The sequence below is a fragment of the Diprion similis genome, chromosome 13 (assembly GCF_021155765.1).
Source record: "Diprion similis isolate iyDipSimi1 chromosome 13, iyDipSimi1.1, whole genome shotgun sequence".
Lineage (NCBI taxonomy): Eukaryota > Metazoa > Arthropoda > Insecta > Hymenoptera > Diprionidae > Diprion > Diprion similis.
Genome location: NC_060117.1, coordinates 5,004,183 through 5,021,584, shown reverse-complemented (window position 1 = coordinate 5,021,584; position 17,402 = coordinate 5,004,183). Strand labels below are relative to the sequence as shown.

The 17,402-nt window shown below is 33.3% G+C and overlaps 1 protein-coding gene across 1 annotated transcript in view; it reads left to right on the top strand.

Moving 5' to 3' along the window:
- Positions 1 to 17,402, top strand: part of LOC124413878 (tyramine receptor 1-like) — a 45,489-nt gene that overhangs the window by 22,595 nt on the left and 5,492 nt on the right. The window contains exons 2-3 of the mRNA XM_046894665.1: positions 13,174 to 13,458; positions 14,771 to 14,908. Coding sequence (XP_046750621.1) covers positions 13,285 to 13,458; positions 14,771 to 14,908 — 312 coding nt within the window. The 5' untranslated portion in view covers positions 13,174 to 13,284. The remainder of the gene's footprint in view (positions 1 to 13,173; positions 13,459 to 14,770; positions 14,909 to 17,402) is intronic.

The window sequence follows — 17,402 nt, the reverse complement described above, 5'->3', positions numbered from 1 at the left end:
TATACAACATCAGATTGATAACGATGTTGTGGAATGTGTACGTCAACGATGATTAATTGTGGAAATACTAACGCATTGTGTGATTGCTTTACAAAAACGAAATTATCATAATTTTAACTGACCGAGAACCGTTTAACTTACGTTTATCACTCTTTGATAAAAATACTTATATCATTGAAGATCAGTTTTTGAATTAACTATATCAAAAACGAACAAGACACTTGGATGTGAAGAATTTCCGACAACTCGTTCAGGCTGAAAAAAAAATCAAGAATTTCGTGAAACACTCTTCATACCGTAACACCAATAACAATTTTTCAACGTGTTTTCAACAAGGGGTTAATTATTATGTAAAAGATGCGTACATCGACTACGATTACACGAAGTACACGCGTTTACAAAAATTACGAGGATTAATAAAATACTGCAAAGATTACACAAAGATTACAAGAACTCTGAAGATTTCAGAGACAAAAAATACTACAAAGATTACAAAAAGATTGCAACGATTACACGAGGATTACACGGATTGTAAAGATATTACGAGAATTACAAAGATTTTAGAAACAGCAAAGGTTACAAAGATCACCAAAAATACTGCAAGGATTACACGAAGATTACAAGAACTCCGAAGATTTCAGAGACAGAAAATACTACAAAGATTAACAAAAGATTGCAACGATTACACGAGGATTACACGAATTGTCAAGAGATTACAAGTGATTACAAATATTACAAGAATTTAATTAATTGCGAAGATAATATGACGAAAACAAAGCGAGTTCCAAAGTAACGAACAATAACAAGGGCTTACAAGAGATTACAAAAATTACATGAAGTATCCACATCAGATTACAAAAGTGATTAAGTCCTTCGTCCTGATGTTATTCTGAAATCATTGTAATTTTACGATATCATCGACATGTATCGTCTGGATAAAATTGAACGCGTGTATGTCACATTTGAAACTGATATTTCAAAGGGATGGTAAAAATTGGTCAGCTAACTCCTGCCACCGTTTGGCAATCCAGTTATCGCCTGAGGCTAGTCACGAAGCCCTGCAGGATTTGTTTGAAGAAGAATCGAGCGGCGGGGTGGAAATTTAAATGCGACGATTAGTCGGTCTAAAATGTGCCCGAAACGAGGAGGGTAGTTTAAAGCATTAAATCCGGGTATGAAATTTCATTGGCAAGCCATAAACGACAGGCGTAAAATCAAATTCAGCAGAAATATCCGTGTTAGGTGTGTTTTTTTTTTTTTTTATTTTTACTTTTTTTTTTTTTTTTTTTTCGAAGGGTAAATTTTTTAACTACTTTTCGAACTTATTTAATGTGGTTCCAAAGTGCGTCGTTACTTACAAATTTCCGGGTATATAGCCGTCCTCGTTTCTTTGAGATTATATGCGACGTACAGTCAGGATGAAAATTTTTGAGACCAAAATGTGGTGAAGCGATTGGGTTCAAAACGTGTAACTGAAGACTGTTTTTAAGATACTTCACACTAAAATTTTAAAGCCTGACGTTTAATTTTAAGCACACTCGTTAGAATGAAAAAATTAGAAAATTCACGTTAGTCAAATATTTTTTCACCGAAAAATATATACCTACAGTGCTTTGATGTATCGGGTGTACGGTCAGATTGAAAAAGTGTTAAACCAAAAAGTTGATTGTGGGGAAAAATTTTAAAACACTAAAATTCAACGACAAAAACCTTATTATTTTAACTAAATTGTACAAATTTTATTATGCTAATACTTTTTACCGAAAAATTCATATTCCTTGTTTAATTCTAACAAGCAACAGCTGACTTATTCGTTAATAATATTTATCCACAGATCGTCTAGGTTAAATTGTGATTAAGAATAACGCATTTATTTATTTATTTATTTATTTCAAACTCGTTTTATATCTGTAAATTATTGCAATTGCACGTATGGTTTTTTTTTTTTTTGTTTTTTTTTTCACTAACTGACGATCTCAACGATGATTTGATAATTGAATTTTTCTCAAATCGTCTGTGAGTTGGATTTTAAATATACGAATAATTTCCTTCTTGCTGATTCATCACGACTTTATCGTCCGTAAATTATAACGGTTTTATGCGTATCGGATTTTTTTATTATCATCTGACGAGCTCAAGGAAAAATCTGTCTCATTTTCAAACGATTTGTGATAAATAAATTTATAAATCAAACGATCTGTATTTATCATTTATCGAATTATACGAACTGCATGAATTTTTTCGGTGAAGAAAATTTAAAAACAATTTGATTTCTGCAGTTTTAAACTTTTTTGATTCGACACAGAGACTTTTCAAATCTCTAAATTACCACTCAAATAATTTATTTATTGTTCGATCAATTTTTCATACAACTTTGGACCAGGATTGAAGTTCCGAATTTGGAATTCCTTGGTGATGAAACTTAAAGTGAAGAAATCAAAATTTTACGCAACAAAAAAGTTCTAAATGGTCGGAAAGCCGAAATTGCAAGATTCTAAAAATTCAAATTACGACAGACCAAAATTCCAAAAAGAAATTTCCGATGCAGCTTAATTCTGAAAAATAAAGTTTTGATGGAGCAAGATTTCGAAAGTTAAAATATACCCACACAGCGTATTTTACTCAACGAGTTGGTGTCAAAAATGAAAAAAAAAAAAAAAAACAGAAAAAAAACGAAAATCAAGATGATCACGATTTCGAACGTAAAAATATCGACGATGCAGAGCAAAGAAAAATCAAAGTGACGAAATTTCACCAAACCAGAAATTCACAGAACCAAAAATCTTGGATCATTCGGAATTTAGATATTTCAGATTCTTAAATTTTCTTATTTTTTTTCACTTTCGGAACTTTGACGTTTCGTCAAATTATGATTTCCCACTTTTTTCAAATTCAGGATATCAACCCCCCCCCCCCTATATCCTTAACTTACGGTCCTGGAATTCTCGGTGACCAGCATCACTTTCACAGAATTTCCGGTGCCCCTAAAACCGTCGAAAGAGCGAAAAACAAATTTTTTCCACTTTATTTTTTTATTTTTATTTTTTACGGAAATGAAAACGTCAACGTCAGAATGTGGCCACGTATAATTCGCGCTGCATATCCAGAGGAGGATTGCAGCCAGAATCCCCGGATTACAGGATGCCCTGAGCACTCTTTTCACCGCATGACGATGAAGAGCGGCGTTACAATCACCTTCGTCCCCTTGATGCATCTACAGGGAATGGTAGCAGACGACGAGGTAGACAGGCGTGTCATCCCCCGAGGATTACTCCAACTGGATGTCATTGCGGTGAAAATTTTTATTACCGTCTTTGTGTACACGTGTGTAGTATATTCAACGAACGAAATGCAATATTTTTTCATCCCCCTTTTTCTATCAACGTTTCTTCGTTATCATTTTCTTTTTGATTTTTCTCTCTTTCAATTTCTTTCTTTCTTTCTTTTTATTTTCACGTCGTTTTTCTTCTCTCTGTGCCTGATTTTTTTTCACTCCACACCATGTGGCACCGTGATTCATACGCTCAGGGTGAAGAAATGCTTCGCGTCTCGTCGCGGGGGACGAAGGGATTAAATTCGAATCTAAGCCTCTCACGAGTAAAAAGCCTCGTAATAGAAAAGCTCGAAATTTACGTCAGTCGTTTCTATAAGCTCTCTTCTCTAGCATTGCTCGAAATTTTAACAACAATCGTTTCCAGGTTCGTGTAGAAAACTATATTCGATCGCATCGTTTTAACAAAATTTTTTTTTTTTTTTTTTTTTAACAGCTTTTTCATTGGAACTTGAATCCTTCGAATCCAAAGTCTGAAAAACAAACATGTAATTCTGAACTAGCTATATTGTTCAAAAAAAAATTAAGAAAAATATTCTAGACGTAGAAGAAATATTGAAAAGTTTTCGTTTTCAACGAAAACATTAGCAGACAAATTATTGACAAGTGTTAGTTGTTTTTTTTTTTTTTTTATCTTTCTTTATTTTGTTCTCAAAAATATACCTTTAACACAAATGTATTGAATAATGGTAAATTGTATGAAAAAAAAAAAAAAAAAACCGTACGTCAAAAAATCTTTAATCAGTCTAAAATGAATGTCAGGGTTAAAAAAAATATGCCTCATTGAAAAACGTAATTATTGTAATGAAAAATTGGTTCTAGAATTTTTTTTTTTTTTTTTTTTCTTTATCACGAAACCGACGAAAAACATAATTAAATTTTGACATCGAAGCAGGAAAATTAAAGTGTAGAAATTAACTACCTTCAGATGAAATTTGTGGTTTTTAATTTTTTCTCATTTTAAACGAGGGTTTATTTGAATAAAATTAAATTCAAGGAATTTCGATATCGGTTTATCAAATTAAATTTTGCCCCTTTGTCGTTTCGACAATTTTTTCAACCATAATCTTTTCGCAAAAGAAAAAAAAAAAAAAAAAAAGAGAGAATCACATTCACGAAACGTTTCAACTGCAATCATGGAGTGAGAGCGTTAGACGTTCGTGATTGTTTGAAGTTAAGGGATAACTCAAGAAACCTTGCCTGTAATCCACCTAAGCTGAAAGTTTCACAATAATTGAGCACCGATCCGGATATAATAATCCAAGAGCTGCTGATTGACACGCAAGTGATTAACGATCGAATCAGAGAGGCGAATCACGTCCGGATGCACGTAAATTATGGCACAGACTATTCCTTATTATTAATGTCCCCCGATTGGCATGGGTTGTACCATAGATTTTTCGAAATCGATGGTGATATACACCTAATCCTCGTCGGGCAGATGCCTTTCAAATAAATCCCGAAAACTTTTTGCAATAGGAACTGCTGAAATCGTATATTTTCTCAATAACTCATAAATATTTAAAGTGATTTCGAAAATGATCTTGTTTAAAATTTATTGAAATATCCTCAGAAACTGTATTCCATTTTCCAAACATTTTGGTGCATTCAACTTTTTATTTTTTGCTATCACCTTCATAATGAAATCGGTCTAGAAATGTTCTAAGTGAAGAATCTAAGTTTTGAGAATTGTTTGTGAATTTTTAGATCGTTTAAACAATCTTTTAGTTGATCAAAAAAATTAAAGGTGCCAAAAAATAAAACAGAAAAGTAATCGGCCCATTACAGGTGCGGTTTTGAAATGTTTAGAAAAAAAAAAATACAGTTTCGAGAATTTTTTGAGAATCTTAAAAAAAGATCATTTTCAAAATCACTCTCAATATTTTTAAATACTTGACTGGTTAAATAAAAAATCTGAACAAATTTAGGGTACTGTTTCAGATTTTGTACAATTGCAGAAACAAAAAAAAAAAAACAATTTCAACAAAATCGCGAGACCAAAAAAAAAAAAAAAAAAACGAAAAATGAAAAATAATGAAAACGTATAATTTTCCCCATCTGCACGCAACTTCGCAATTTATCTATTCAATACACAGGCATTAAATAAATTCACTACGAAAATATCAAAATAGGTTAAGAAATACATCGTTGTTTTATAATTATTGTAAAATTTCGTTTTTCATTTCACCTAACTTTATTCGTAAACGTGTGTGTTTTTGAATTACCATAAATTTCTCAACAATGTGAGTACCTACAACGAAATCCGTTAAAATTAGCATATCTTTTTAGCATGATGCGTGTTGTATATGTAAAGCTGTGTGCAATTTGTAAATGTATATATATATATATATATATATATATATATATATATATTTTTATATACATACACACACTTTTACATACAAGCGCGAGGTACGCAAGAAATTAATTTAATGAAATGCCTGAAACCCGCATAATATTTGTACGAATGGCATATATACACGTTATATATACATATACATATACATATACATATACATTCTATAATCCAACCATTATACATATATAGATATATATTTCAACGAGATGCTTCACTGGCATAATAATTATAATCCGTGAATAGCGAAGGCAAGAGAATTTCAGCATCCCCGATAATTCGCGAGCGAAAAATGTAGCAGCCCGAAACGTTGTTTTTTTTTTTTTTTTTGTTCTTACTTTTCATTCTACCTGCTATGAAATTGCAATTTCATGAGTGCAATGGATACACGAGACGGCTAATTACAGTTCGTGAGCAGCTCCGAGAGCGTGTTTATTATTATTAGTACCTGATGTATCGGTGTGAAATTAAAAAGTCATTGACTTCCTACGGCTCAATAAGAGTGATGAATTAATTATTGGACGAGCGGTTTGAAATAAAGATTTCAAGTAAAAAAATTAATGAAGGATAAAATTTGATTAAAAGCTGGAAATTTAATATTTTTGAGAAAAAAAAAAAAAAAAAAAAAAAAAAACTGTTATTCTTTATTCATAAATTTTGAGACAAAGAGGCTTAGATTACTACGAAAATTGCGGAATGAAATTGAATGATTGTTTGCTAATTTTTTTTTTTTTATAGTTCGAAAAAACGTTAGACGTTAGTTAAGTTTTATTAGATTAAAGTTCACTTTGTCAAACGATACCGTAATATTTTCAACGTTATTAACAAACGAATGTTTTTTTGGTAAAACTAATTTTCTTGTTGCTTAAGGTTTTTTCATTATTTTGAAAAGAGATTCCATTCGAAAACACCGGTCAACGTGAATTTTGAGTTTAGTTTCTAGATGTCGAATTTTCCTTTTTTTTCACGTCAGCTAATAAAAGTAAAAATATTTTTGTTGTATAAAGCTTACTTTTGTAGAAACCAGAACAATATTTTAGATAAAAAAAAAAAAAAAAAACTACCTATTTTCTCAAACATTTATCGTAAGTAAGCATTAAACAATAATCTTGAGTTTCGTATTTAAATCAATTTATATTGAAAATAATAATTGATCACAGGTCAATAGAAAAAAAGAAAAATTTTGTTTTTCGAGTTTATATTAAAAAAAAAAAAAAAATGTATTTTTATTTTCATCTTTTTATGTTTAAAAAACAAAATTTATTTTTTTAAATATATACACTTGAGAAGAAAACTTTCCCCTGTTGACCTGTGCAATGGGTCTTGGACAATCCATGAACTCTTGAAGTGGGACGCGAATAATCGTTACATATATGCAGAGCATACTTCGTATGCACGTGATGTAGCTGTAATCAGTTGAATGCAGCCCCTCAGTTGCGGGGATGAATATGTTGAATAAAGCTCCATTCAAATGAATATGCTCTATATCTACACACATGAGTATTATTATCGACACCAATGTCGACGGTATATATACATTAGGGTGGCGCAAAAAACCGACTATTTTTTTTTTTTTTTTGAATCTCGTGTGACAAAATGTTGGTTTTTGATGTTTTAAGAGCCCACTCCAAAGGACAGTTCAAAAAAAAAAAATTCTAAGAGGTCGCCCCACATTTTTTAAAACGTCAGAAATCGTCGAAAATCGATATTTTTTTTTTTAATTTTTTTTCTCGTTACAGTATAATTTTATAGACAAAAAAAAAAATTAGTTCCCGAAATTTTCAGTTCAAAATTTGAATTTTGAAAGGTCGCTCATAATTTTTTTCAATTTTTTGGTGCATTTCTTTAGATCTTTTCGAGCGAACTTTTAATATTCATATTAAAATTTCATAAATTTCTTTTCTTTTATTTAGTAAGAAAGAATCGATAACGATACACCACGACACGAATTAAAAATCAAACAAAATACTGAAAATAAAATTTTTTTAATTTATTTTTTTGACGATATTTGACATTTTAAAAAATTTGGAGCGACCTCTTAAAATTTTTGTTTTTGAGCTGTATCAACGTCACTAAACTTACGCAAAAGATTTTCAATCTGGTTTCAAAGCTTCAATGGAATCGATTTTGAAACTGTTTTTTGTGTCATGATTTCATTCGGCAAGTCGTTTGACCGAAAATCAATAGTTATCTGTCAGTTTTTTTTACCAGATAGTCAAACGTTGAGTATTTATATATGGAAACTAGAAAGATCTCTCCTGAGAGAAGAGAATAGAAAAGATTGAGATTATAAAAAATTTAAATACTGATCCTTCGTTTCAAATCGCTTCAGAATTGGTAAAAATCTACTAATTCTATTTTAGTTTTTTTTTCTCTTTAAATTCACAATCTACGAATATGTCTCGTGAGAAAAGTGATTCCAAGTATAGAGTTTTGGCCATAACCAATCGCCTTGTAAGTTTGGAAGATGATAAAAACGAGCTACATTTTCGTCAATCTTTCATTCAGTCTACTAGATACGCTGTGTTAAATTCAGCTGAAATAATACCGATCAGATGTTGAAAATCGATTCTAGTTCACCGATGAATGACAATGAATTTTTTATCGCGAAACAGACTCGTCGGAATGAAAAAAAGAAAAAAAAAAAAAGAAAAAAAAACTGCCTGCAGATCTCACTCGCGAGGGTGTATCTACAAAGGCTTATGAGTTGGAAAAGTCACGTATAATAAACAAGAATAAAAAGAGGTAAAGTGAGTGTATTGCAGATGTAAAAAAGTACAATAGAAGTATCGCCTATCCGATCCTCCTCGATTTCCACGCCGTGCTGAAAAAGAATAGAAAAAAAAGAAGAAGAAGAAGAAAAAGACGGAAAAGGGAGAAAAGACAGCCAACATCCACTCAAAAATGTGTCGAAGCGACTTTTCCCGTATTGCCAAATCGCTGCAAGAGAGATGAGTCGACGCAGTCAGCGAAAATGAAGACTCAATTTCGCCCGGCGTTGCCTCAGGCGCGGAAACTGTACGACAGTCATCCAGTATTGACCCATCGGTGAATTTGCCATTCCTAGTCGCGTATCCCGGTCCTGCAGGACTCAGGCTACGAAACCGAATGTTGTCAACGAACTTCGAGCCAGTTAACTGCCTCTCGGAACCCGCGAATATCACTCGAACATATTGGGCACATCCTGTTCCGAAATCGAGCGTTATTAGCTCGGTCGGTAAGGGCTTCCTGTAGCAGAAATGACGATGTGAAGTCACGTAAGAGAGCTTGTAGTGATTTTAGATGCGGCACAACTGCTACCAATGTTATTGAATTTTTTTTTTTAGTCGACTACACATTATGTATTTCAGCTGAAGAAAGGCTTGACATTTATTTATTGCTCCGCTAACCGCAATCAAAAAGAATTATAACAAATTCGATCTTTTTTCGCTGTTACAGTTAAATAGGTATGTAACATACATACAAGGTCAGTTCTGAATACAGATTCCTAAACCGACCTCTTACCGACATTTAGTCAAGACACAAACCTTTTTTTAGAATTTTCGACGCTGGGGGATATCATGACTCTAATTGACTTTATCGATCGTCGGATCATTTGAGAACCGGCATTTTCTACCTACTTAGTTACAAATCTAGTTTTAATTTTGTAGTCCGAAAAAAATTTTTACCCCAGTGGTAAAATAGAATTGGAAACAGTTGAGAACTGTTTATTGACCCCAGTCACAGAAATTCCTTCCGGCGATATTGTAGGCTTAAAAAACTTCTGCGACTGAAGATTCTTCGCGGGGTAAAAACGTCGATGATCAAACTGGTTACATCGGTTATTACAGCATATATTTTCTCTCCTCCATTTCGCTGACGGAGAGATGAGCTTTGAACTTCTTGGACTGTGACATTTGTCACGATATTCCGTGAATCTGATCGAGATACCTCTTTGTACACCAGATATACATTAGATATGTATATGTATATATATTCTGTAGATATAAAATATACGGCGACGCTGTCGGTGTTGTACTTTCGTGTTGATGTTCCCTCTGGATTATCGTGTCATATCGTCATAAGCCGCGTGACGGGTGTAAAATTCTCCTGGGAGTGTGCAGAGCAAGGTGACAATACAAAGCAACGTATCCAAGTCGAATTGGGACAAAAATTTTCCTGGTATATTTCTATGTGCGTGTACTTTGCAGTGTCACTGATACAAGTTGCTGGACAGAAAAAACATAATTTTTCCTGAATCGAATCCTACCTATTATATTCCTGCTCAGAATTTGTAGAATTTTCCTCTTCGCGCGCTTTAATTAGAGTTCAAATCCTGAGTGTAATGAGCAACTCGGTCTTTGCCCTACACCAATTTGACAGTCAGATACAGTGACAATCAGACTGAAGAGCTTAACTTCAGTGAAGATTAAATTTCTGCCGGAAGCGAACAGCCGTGATGGTGGACAATATTTTTTCCTGCCTTCGGTATCGAACGAGTATCAAGAGTCAGAGCAATTCCCATGATAGGTCGAAGAACTGCATCTCTGCCTATAGGGCATTCCAAGTTGAATCGACCAAGGCCTGACCCTCGAATTCTTGGATTTGGTTAACGGTTTTTGTATACTTGTTCCAGCTCTCAAAAGTACTCTGATTTTTTATTAATTGACTTTTTTTTTGTGAGTCCGTTTTACCGACGATTTTTGAAAACCAAAATTCGCGTAGTTCGGAATTCTGAAAATATTTTTAGAGCTCCTGGATAATGTTTATAAAATTTTACGCAGCAATCCACGAAAGACTGACTTCAAGCTACTAATTTGAATAAAAAATTTCACGGCTCAAATAAGAATAGAAGCAAAAGCCGACCAACTCTGGGTCTGGGATTAAAAACATCCACATCTGACACAAATTTTTTGAGATTGTTTTTTCAGATTTTGAAAATACAAAAATCATAACTTAAAAGAATTTATTCAAAAATGTATTAAGAAAAATTTAAGTGCTATTTAGTATTGGAACAATAATATAAAAAAATTGTAAACAAATCCAAGAGACTGAGGATCAGAGTCTGGTCGATTTGTCGCGGAATGCCTCATATACGAAACTCAACGTTTCTCTACCTGTATATCCGTACGTTCGCTTACAACTCCAAAACTACCTAAACGATTTTGATCCTTCTTTTTTCTGTGAATAGCTACACCGTCTAGCCAGGTTTTAGTCTTCATTTCTTTACAACGAGATCAATAGTTTCGAAGATAGTATAACGATATTTTTACGGTATGGGCATTGAAAAGTCTACTTTTTGTGGCAGTTTTCGGTCCGTAAAGTGATACTTTATACGGCAGCGAACAAAGTTGCGGAATAAAGTCTTTATTCCGCAGTTTTGATGCGCAGTTCGAAGTGCGCATCCCAAACTGCCGAATAAAGTAGCTTCGTCGAACAGATCGCGACATAACCTCACTCTTCGTTTTGCTTTTCAATGCCCATACCATAAAAAATATTGTATGTGGCATGCCCGTAAACCGTTTTTTGCCTCGGATAATTTCAGTACTCGCTTCCAGCTCGCTTCCGGCTCGCCGTCAGCTCGTCCTGAAATCTTTATCCTTGCCAAAAAAACATGCGGTTTACGGTTATGCCACATAAATAGCTATTGTAAGCCAAGTCGAAAGGGAATGACACACTTAGGCGATTGCCGACTAAACTCTTATAGATACAGAAAAGTTATGCTAAAAAGTTTTCAAGGTCTCGATAAGGTCTGCAAAATAGGTCACGAGTGCATATTCCTACGTCTCATAATCTTGCCCCAAGAAGGATGTAAAGGTATTAACAGGCTGCCAGTATCGTATGACTACTGACTTGACGTTCAATTTAAGGATGTTTCTTGATTGCGGTCAAGTTTTACCGCAGCGCACACATTTCCGGCGAAGTTTCCGACTTGCAATTATTACTCTGCCTCTGAAAACCGCTATCTTATAATTTTGCAACTAATAACCATAAAGTGAAACTTGAATTGTCCCCTTTTAATTCCATTTTATTCTTTTCGCCTCCGTAGTAACGTGGATCATGTTCGTTTTGATATCTCGAACCGTTCGACTCCAAGTGCAGATCGTCAGTGTCGATTAAAACGGAATAAAAAAAAAATTTTATCCTCTGAACAGAGTTTTTCCTCTTAACTAACAATAAAATATTCTCGTTCAATATGTACTGCAGTGTTCGATGTATGTACATATTCTAATTGGCGCTATAAAAAATATTTGGAAGGTGTTAATTGCTTTTTTCCGTTTGACTCTGTGGTGTGATGTGTGAGATTATTGTGAATTCACCTTTATCAGTTTACTAAACATAAAAAAATGTTCAAATGTAAGTTGCACAAATTTTTCCAATGCTAATTTTTCAGTTATTCGTGATCCTCTTTTTTGCCTTTTTCTTTTTGTCCGCGTCTTTCTTCTTATATTAGTGATCAGCGTAGAAGAAAAGAAGCCAAGAAAGAAAAAAAAACTCCATATAATTTGAAAAGAAATCGATATGTACAATACAGCTCAAAATCAGCCCACATTTAAAACTGAACATGCTTAAAAAAAGTTCCACTTTACTTTTTATTTTTTAGTTTATATATATATTTTCTTCTCGTTTTGTTTTTAAGCACGCACCTTCAAATTCAATATTCTATTCCAAAATCTTCGTTTTTCATTTTTACAACAGTTTTTTTATTGCCATTATCGATATTGCGTCATCACTGACGGATCAATTAATATCTTTTTACATTGAAGAGATTTTTTTTTTCTCGTTCGATTAAGGTTACGTGACGGATTTTTCCTCAGTTCCGTACAAACTCAACGTCGATTCCACGACTCACCAGATACTGGCGCGCAATTCATCTCGACGAAATAATTCATGCGGAAAAATTGTTTCATCTTTGATATTACATTGTCTGGGTGTTGTTGTTGTTTTTTGTGTTCATATTATACAAGTACAGTTAATTATTTTTTACATTCCGATGCGTCAAAGACTTCGGAAGAAATCTTCTGTTTCTGAATTTCGGATACAGAAACAAATGGAAGAATCTACCGAGCGAAAATAACAGGTTTGACAGCTGACCGTTATCGGTATAAAAAACCTTCTTTCTCTAAATTTCTGTTACCGCGATTGTTCCAATAGATTAAAAATATTCTCAAAATGTAATTAAATTTTTTTATTCATTCGTCAAATTTTAACGAAAATTGACTTGAAAAATTTCGTAATAATTTCATCATCAGTTTCGATCTTTGAATATATTCGGAGACCAAAGAAATAAAAAAAAAAAAAAAAAACGGAAACAGAATTCTCTAGAGTTTCGAAAAAAACGGAGAAAAAAACAGAACAACCTTATAAAGTTTGGAAACTATTTCTAGGATGAACTAAAAAATGTTGACTGGGTTGGATTGATCTTTTTGTCACGGAGATATTTTGGAGGTGAATTTTTTCCACCAGCATTTTCGAGTAATGACAAGCGCCCTTTTTGTCATTCCAGAAAATGAAAGAACCCTGAACGACTTCCTGCAATCGCAGGAAATTCAACGCCGCGCCGCCCGAGAAAATTGCGGGCACCAGGACGTGACTCGACCTACCGTGCAGATTTAAAATGGCAAGCCCGACAGCGACGGAGGCCACATCCGATTCCATCTGGACAACTGCAACGTACAGTACGAATAATTTCATCCCAACCAGCGCCAAAAATCCCGCCATTTCATACACGCCTCTTTGGACGGATTTGCTGCAGGCTGCTGTATTCTCCGTGCTCATTTTTGTCACCATTGTAAGCTTTGTGATGAAATTTTTCCTCGAAAATACTGTCAAATACTGTTTTTGTTTTTGTTTTTGTTTTTGTTTTTGTTTTTGTTTTTGTTTTTGTTTTTGTTTTTGTTTTTGTTTTGTCAGAAGCAATTAACGAGACCAACAGCTTGGATAAAAATATTTGAGAAACTATGCTGGATCGGTTTTGTAAGAGGTACATTTTGAAATAAGCTCTGAGACATCGATAAAGTTTTTTTATATCGTCAGACTCTGCGCCGATGGTAGAAAACTTTGTCGAAAATATCTGTTGACAGGAATCTCAAATTGTGTACGATAATTGTCTGAAGATAATTACAGTGGAATTAGAACTCATCAAAGTTTGCAAAACTTTACTTCTCAGCGTTTGACGTAAGGATTTAAAATCTATCAGAATATTATTCGAAAATGACAAAAAAAAAATTTAAACACCTTCCGAGGGCTTGATTTGAAATTTGGGCCTCAATATATTTGGGAAAAACGGAAAATTATTTTAGAAATGAAAGACAGAGTCTGAGAAAGAATTATATGTAAAATCTAGGAAAATACTTTTTTTTCTCGTATTCTCATACGAGTCGTCCGGTTTATTTATAAACAATAAAAAACAACGCGACACTAAGCAAGAATTGTATTTATATGAAGTCAGTTATTTTTTACGAATCATAATAAGAGAGAGAAAACTCTTGAATGTGGAAATCAAACTTTAAGAATTAATTTCAATATATATTTCAATTTTTCCAAGCAGACAAACTGTATAATAAACATAAATAACAAACATTCGTTAATCGTAAACAATCTCTTACGTACTTGATCCATTAATTTTTAATTTAAAGAGACTCTAGTACAATCTAATCAAACGATTTCGAGCAATAATATAAAATTTTTATAAAAGCTATGGAAATTTTTTTTTGCTTCTTTAAAATTGAAACCAAATATATTGCAGACTGATTATAGTACTGATTCTATTTTACATAGTATAAGTAACAAAATTATGAATATATACACTGTTAGAAAAATTTAACTAAACATGATGTTCCAGCAGTTCCACTTTACGTTTGAGTTAATTATTAAATTTCTATTAGTGAATATGACACAAATTATTGTAATTTTCACATTTGAATTGCCGTATCAACATTAATTTGTAATTTGTACTTTTTTTTTCACCTAGAAATACAATTAAAAAAAAAAATGCTTAAATCAAGCCAAAAATTTTAGTCGACCTGCTGGGATCTTTTTTTTTTCTAACTGTAAAAACTTTGCATATGGATTTCATTTTATTTTTTTCTTCTATTTACAAGGTGGGAAACACTCTGGTTATTGCTGCCGTGATTACGACGAGACGTCTTAGGTCGGTTACAAATTGTTTCGTATCCAGCTTGGCAGCTGCAGACCTCTTAGTTGGATTAGCAGTGATGCCGCCGGCTGTATTGCTGCAGGTATGATAAGACATGTAATACGTTTTGAAAAAAGCTTTTGGTCTTTTAATTTTTTTCGTTGATCGACTCGTTCTTGGATTATTAAATTATCGTTAATTTATTAGAAATAATTAATGGATTACCTTGAAGACTTTGTGTCATAATTAAAACTTGTAATCCCTACGCTACTGGGATGGTGGAATTGAGTTTCTGCTGAGCGGTTGTATCGCTTAAAAGTTTAGAGATACCGGAATTTTGGTAATTTCAACCCCTGTATAGAAATAATTTATATACACTTTTAACTAAATGACGACCATTTTCAACCAACTTTCTTCGCTCCTTTTCTTCACGACGGATTGCGGAATTACGAAGGCGTGTCTTCTTAATTGAAATTTCACATCAATTTGAATAATTTATCAAATTAATTACATTATCTCTCATTAAAATATTACCAACAAAAAAAAAATTCTCTTATTCTTTCTATTTATATAAAAGAAAAAACAAAACGAAAACAAAAAACTGAAATGAATCTTTATTTTTTTTTCTCACTTGCAATTGATTAATTTTTATACAATATTCAAAGGTGAGGAAAATCTTTCACAATATTTATTATCAAGGATTTGTAAGCGTTCCGCTTTCAATTCTCTTGAGCTCCGTAGAATTAAAAATAAAAATAAAAATTCGCACCAGTTTTTACGACGGTCTCAGGCCCCTTAAGAGGGCTACACGGATCGCCGTTCCCAGTTCACTTTTTTTTAAACCACCCCATCAATTATGCTGACCTCTCTGGGCGGGTATATAAGCGTTGTATTCGCGTGGAATACAAAGTTTTGTGTATATGTGCGCGGTTAAAACGTATACGAAAAATTTTTGGCTACAGAACTCACGCACGCCTCATTAACGTACTCAAAATGAGCGAAGGGCTTACAAAGGAAAGCTTTCGAATACGATTTGCGAATTTTGTATTCCACCACTTTTCTTTGAAGCGAAAATTCGATGCCCAAATCGCGAATTCGTTTGTTTAAAAATTAGGTTTCACACTTTGTCAACACTTAGAAATTTTTTATCCGATCACTTTGAACCATTAAATCTATTGACTTTCCAATCTAGCCTGGAATTATGTTCCGAGCTTATCGCTGTTCGGAGGGAGAAATTTTGGGAAACGTAGATATTGTAATTGGATACACAACTGCATGTGTTACACACATCACGTACAGCGATTATACGCCGAATTGGTTTTGATTGGATCCATAATTTGATGGCCCGCCAGCTTGTCGATGATGGAAAACGGTTCAAATCATAATGCAGTCTGATTGAATTCATGATTCATTTGTTAAAATGAATACAGTTTGATTTCGAATATATTATCCTTGCTGAAAGGACAGAAAAAAAAATATTTCAAAGCGTTCATTATTTCCGTCCGGAATTTCATCGAGGTGCAAAACATTTACGTGGAATTTTCTCCAGGGTGTAATAAAATTACCATTACCATTTAGGATGGTATTCACAGTCCGTTTCTCGATTCAAGATAGTCTTGATTCAGCTTCAGGCGTAACTTGATTGGCGGAGTCGGGCTTTTCTGAACACCGTCTTGCGCATAAAAACTGTATTAAACTCATCTCTTGACTTGAAACTTTAAATACACCGTGATATATACTTGCGGTTCTTTTCGTCGTAAACGAGTTTCAACCGTTTTTTGGGGGCAAGGAATATTAGCAGAAAGAAGGACAAATACCTGAAAGGAATTCGAATAAATCGGTTAAAGTTAACGCCGAGAAAGTTATTGAAATTTGTAGCCCTCTTTGGAACCTTGTTTTATCTTACAATTATATTCTTTGTTTTTCTCACTCCTTCAAACTTTCTTGAGTGCTAGAGTAGTTTAATACTAGATCGACCAGCCAGGGGATGCTTTAATTTAAGTGGTTGAAAGAGAAAAAAAAAAACTTTAGGAACTGACAAACAAAAATTAAATTTTAATCGTCTATTGTCTAACTTCCATCGGCAACTTTCAAGTGCTGTAATTGTTTTTGTTTCTGGTTTTAACTAGAAAAATACCACAGACCATCTACCGATACTTGATCTTTTTAATGGAGATGTGCAGAGCAATTGAATCACCAAAATATTATGTTTAATCCAATTTATCGCGAAAGTCTTTTTTTATACACTTTAGTTTTTCACGATTTTACTCTGATAATATAATGTTAAAGTTTGGCAAATAAGAAACTTGGTGGAAACCTTGATTAAAGTTATATCCTGAGTCGGCCGAGCATGAAACTTAAAAGCAACGTTGATGCGTAAATTGTACTCCAAGTTACCAAAATTTTACCAGATTTCGCTAAAATGTGACATAAATTGCATAAATGCAGGCGGGTTTGGCCGAGTTGTAACCTGATTTGCATGAATGCAGGCGAATTTGAGTGAAATGTATTTTGAATTGCATAAATTCAGGCGGATTTGGGTGAAATGTACTTTTTGTTCTCGATTTGAAAGTGAATTTCGGTAAAATGTATTCTGA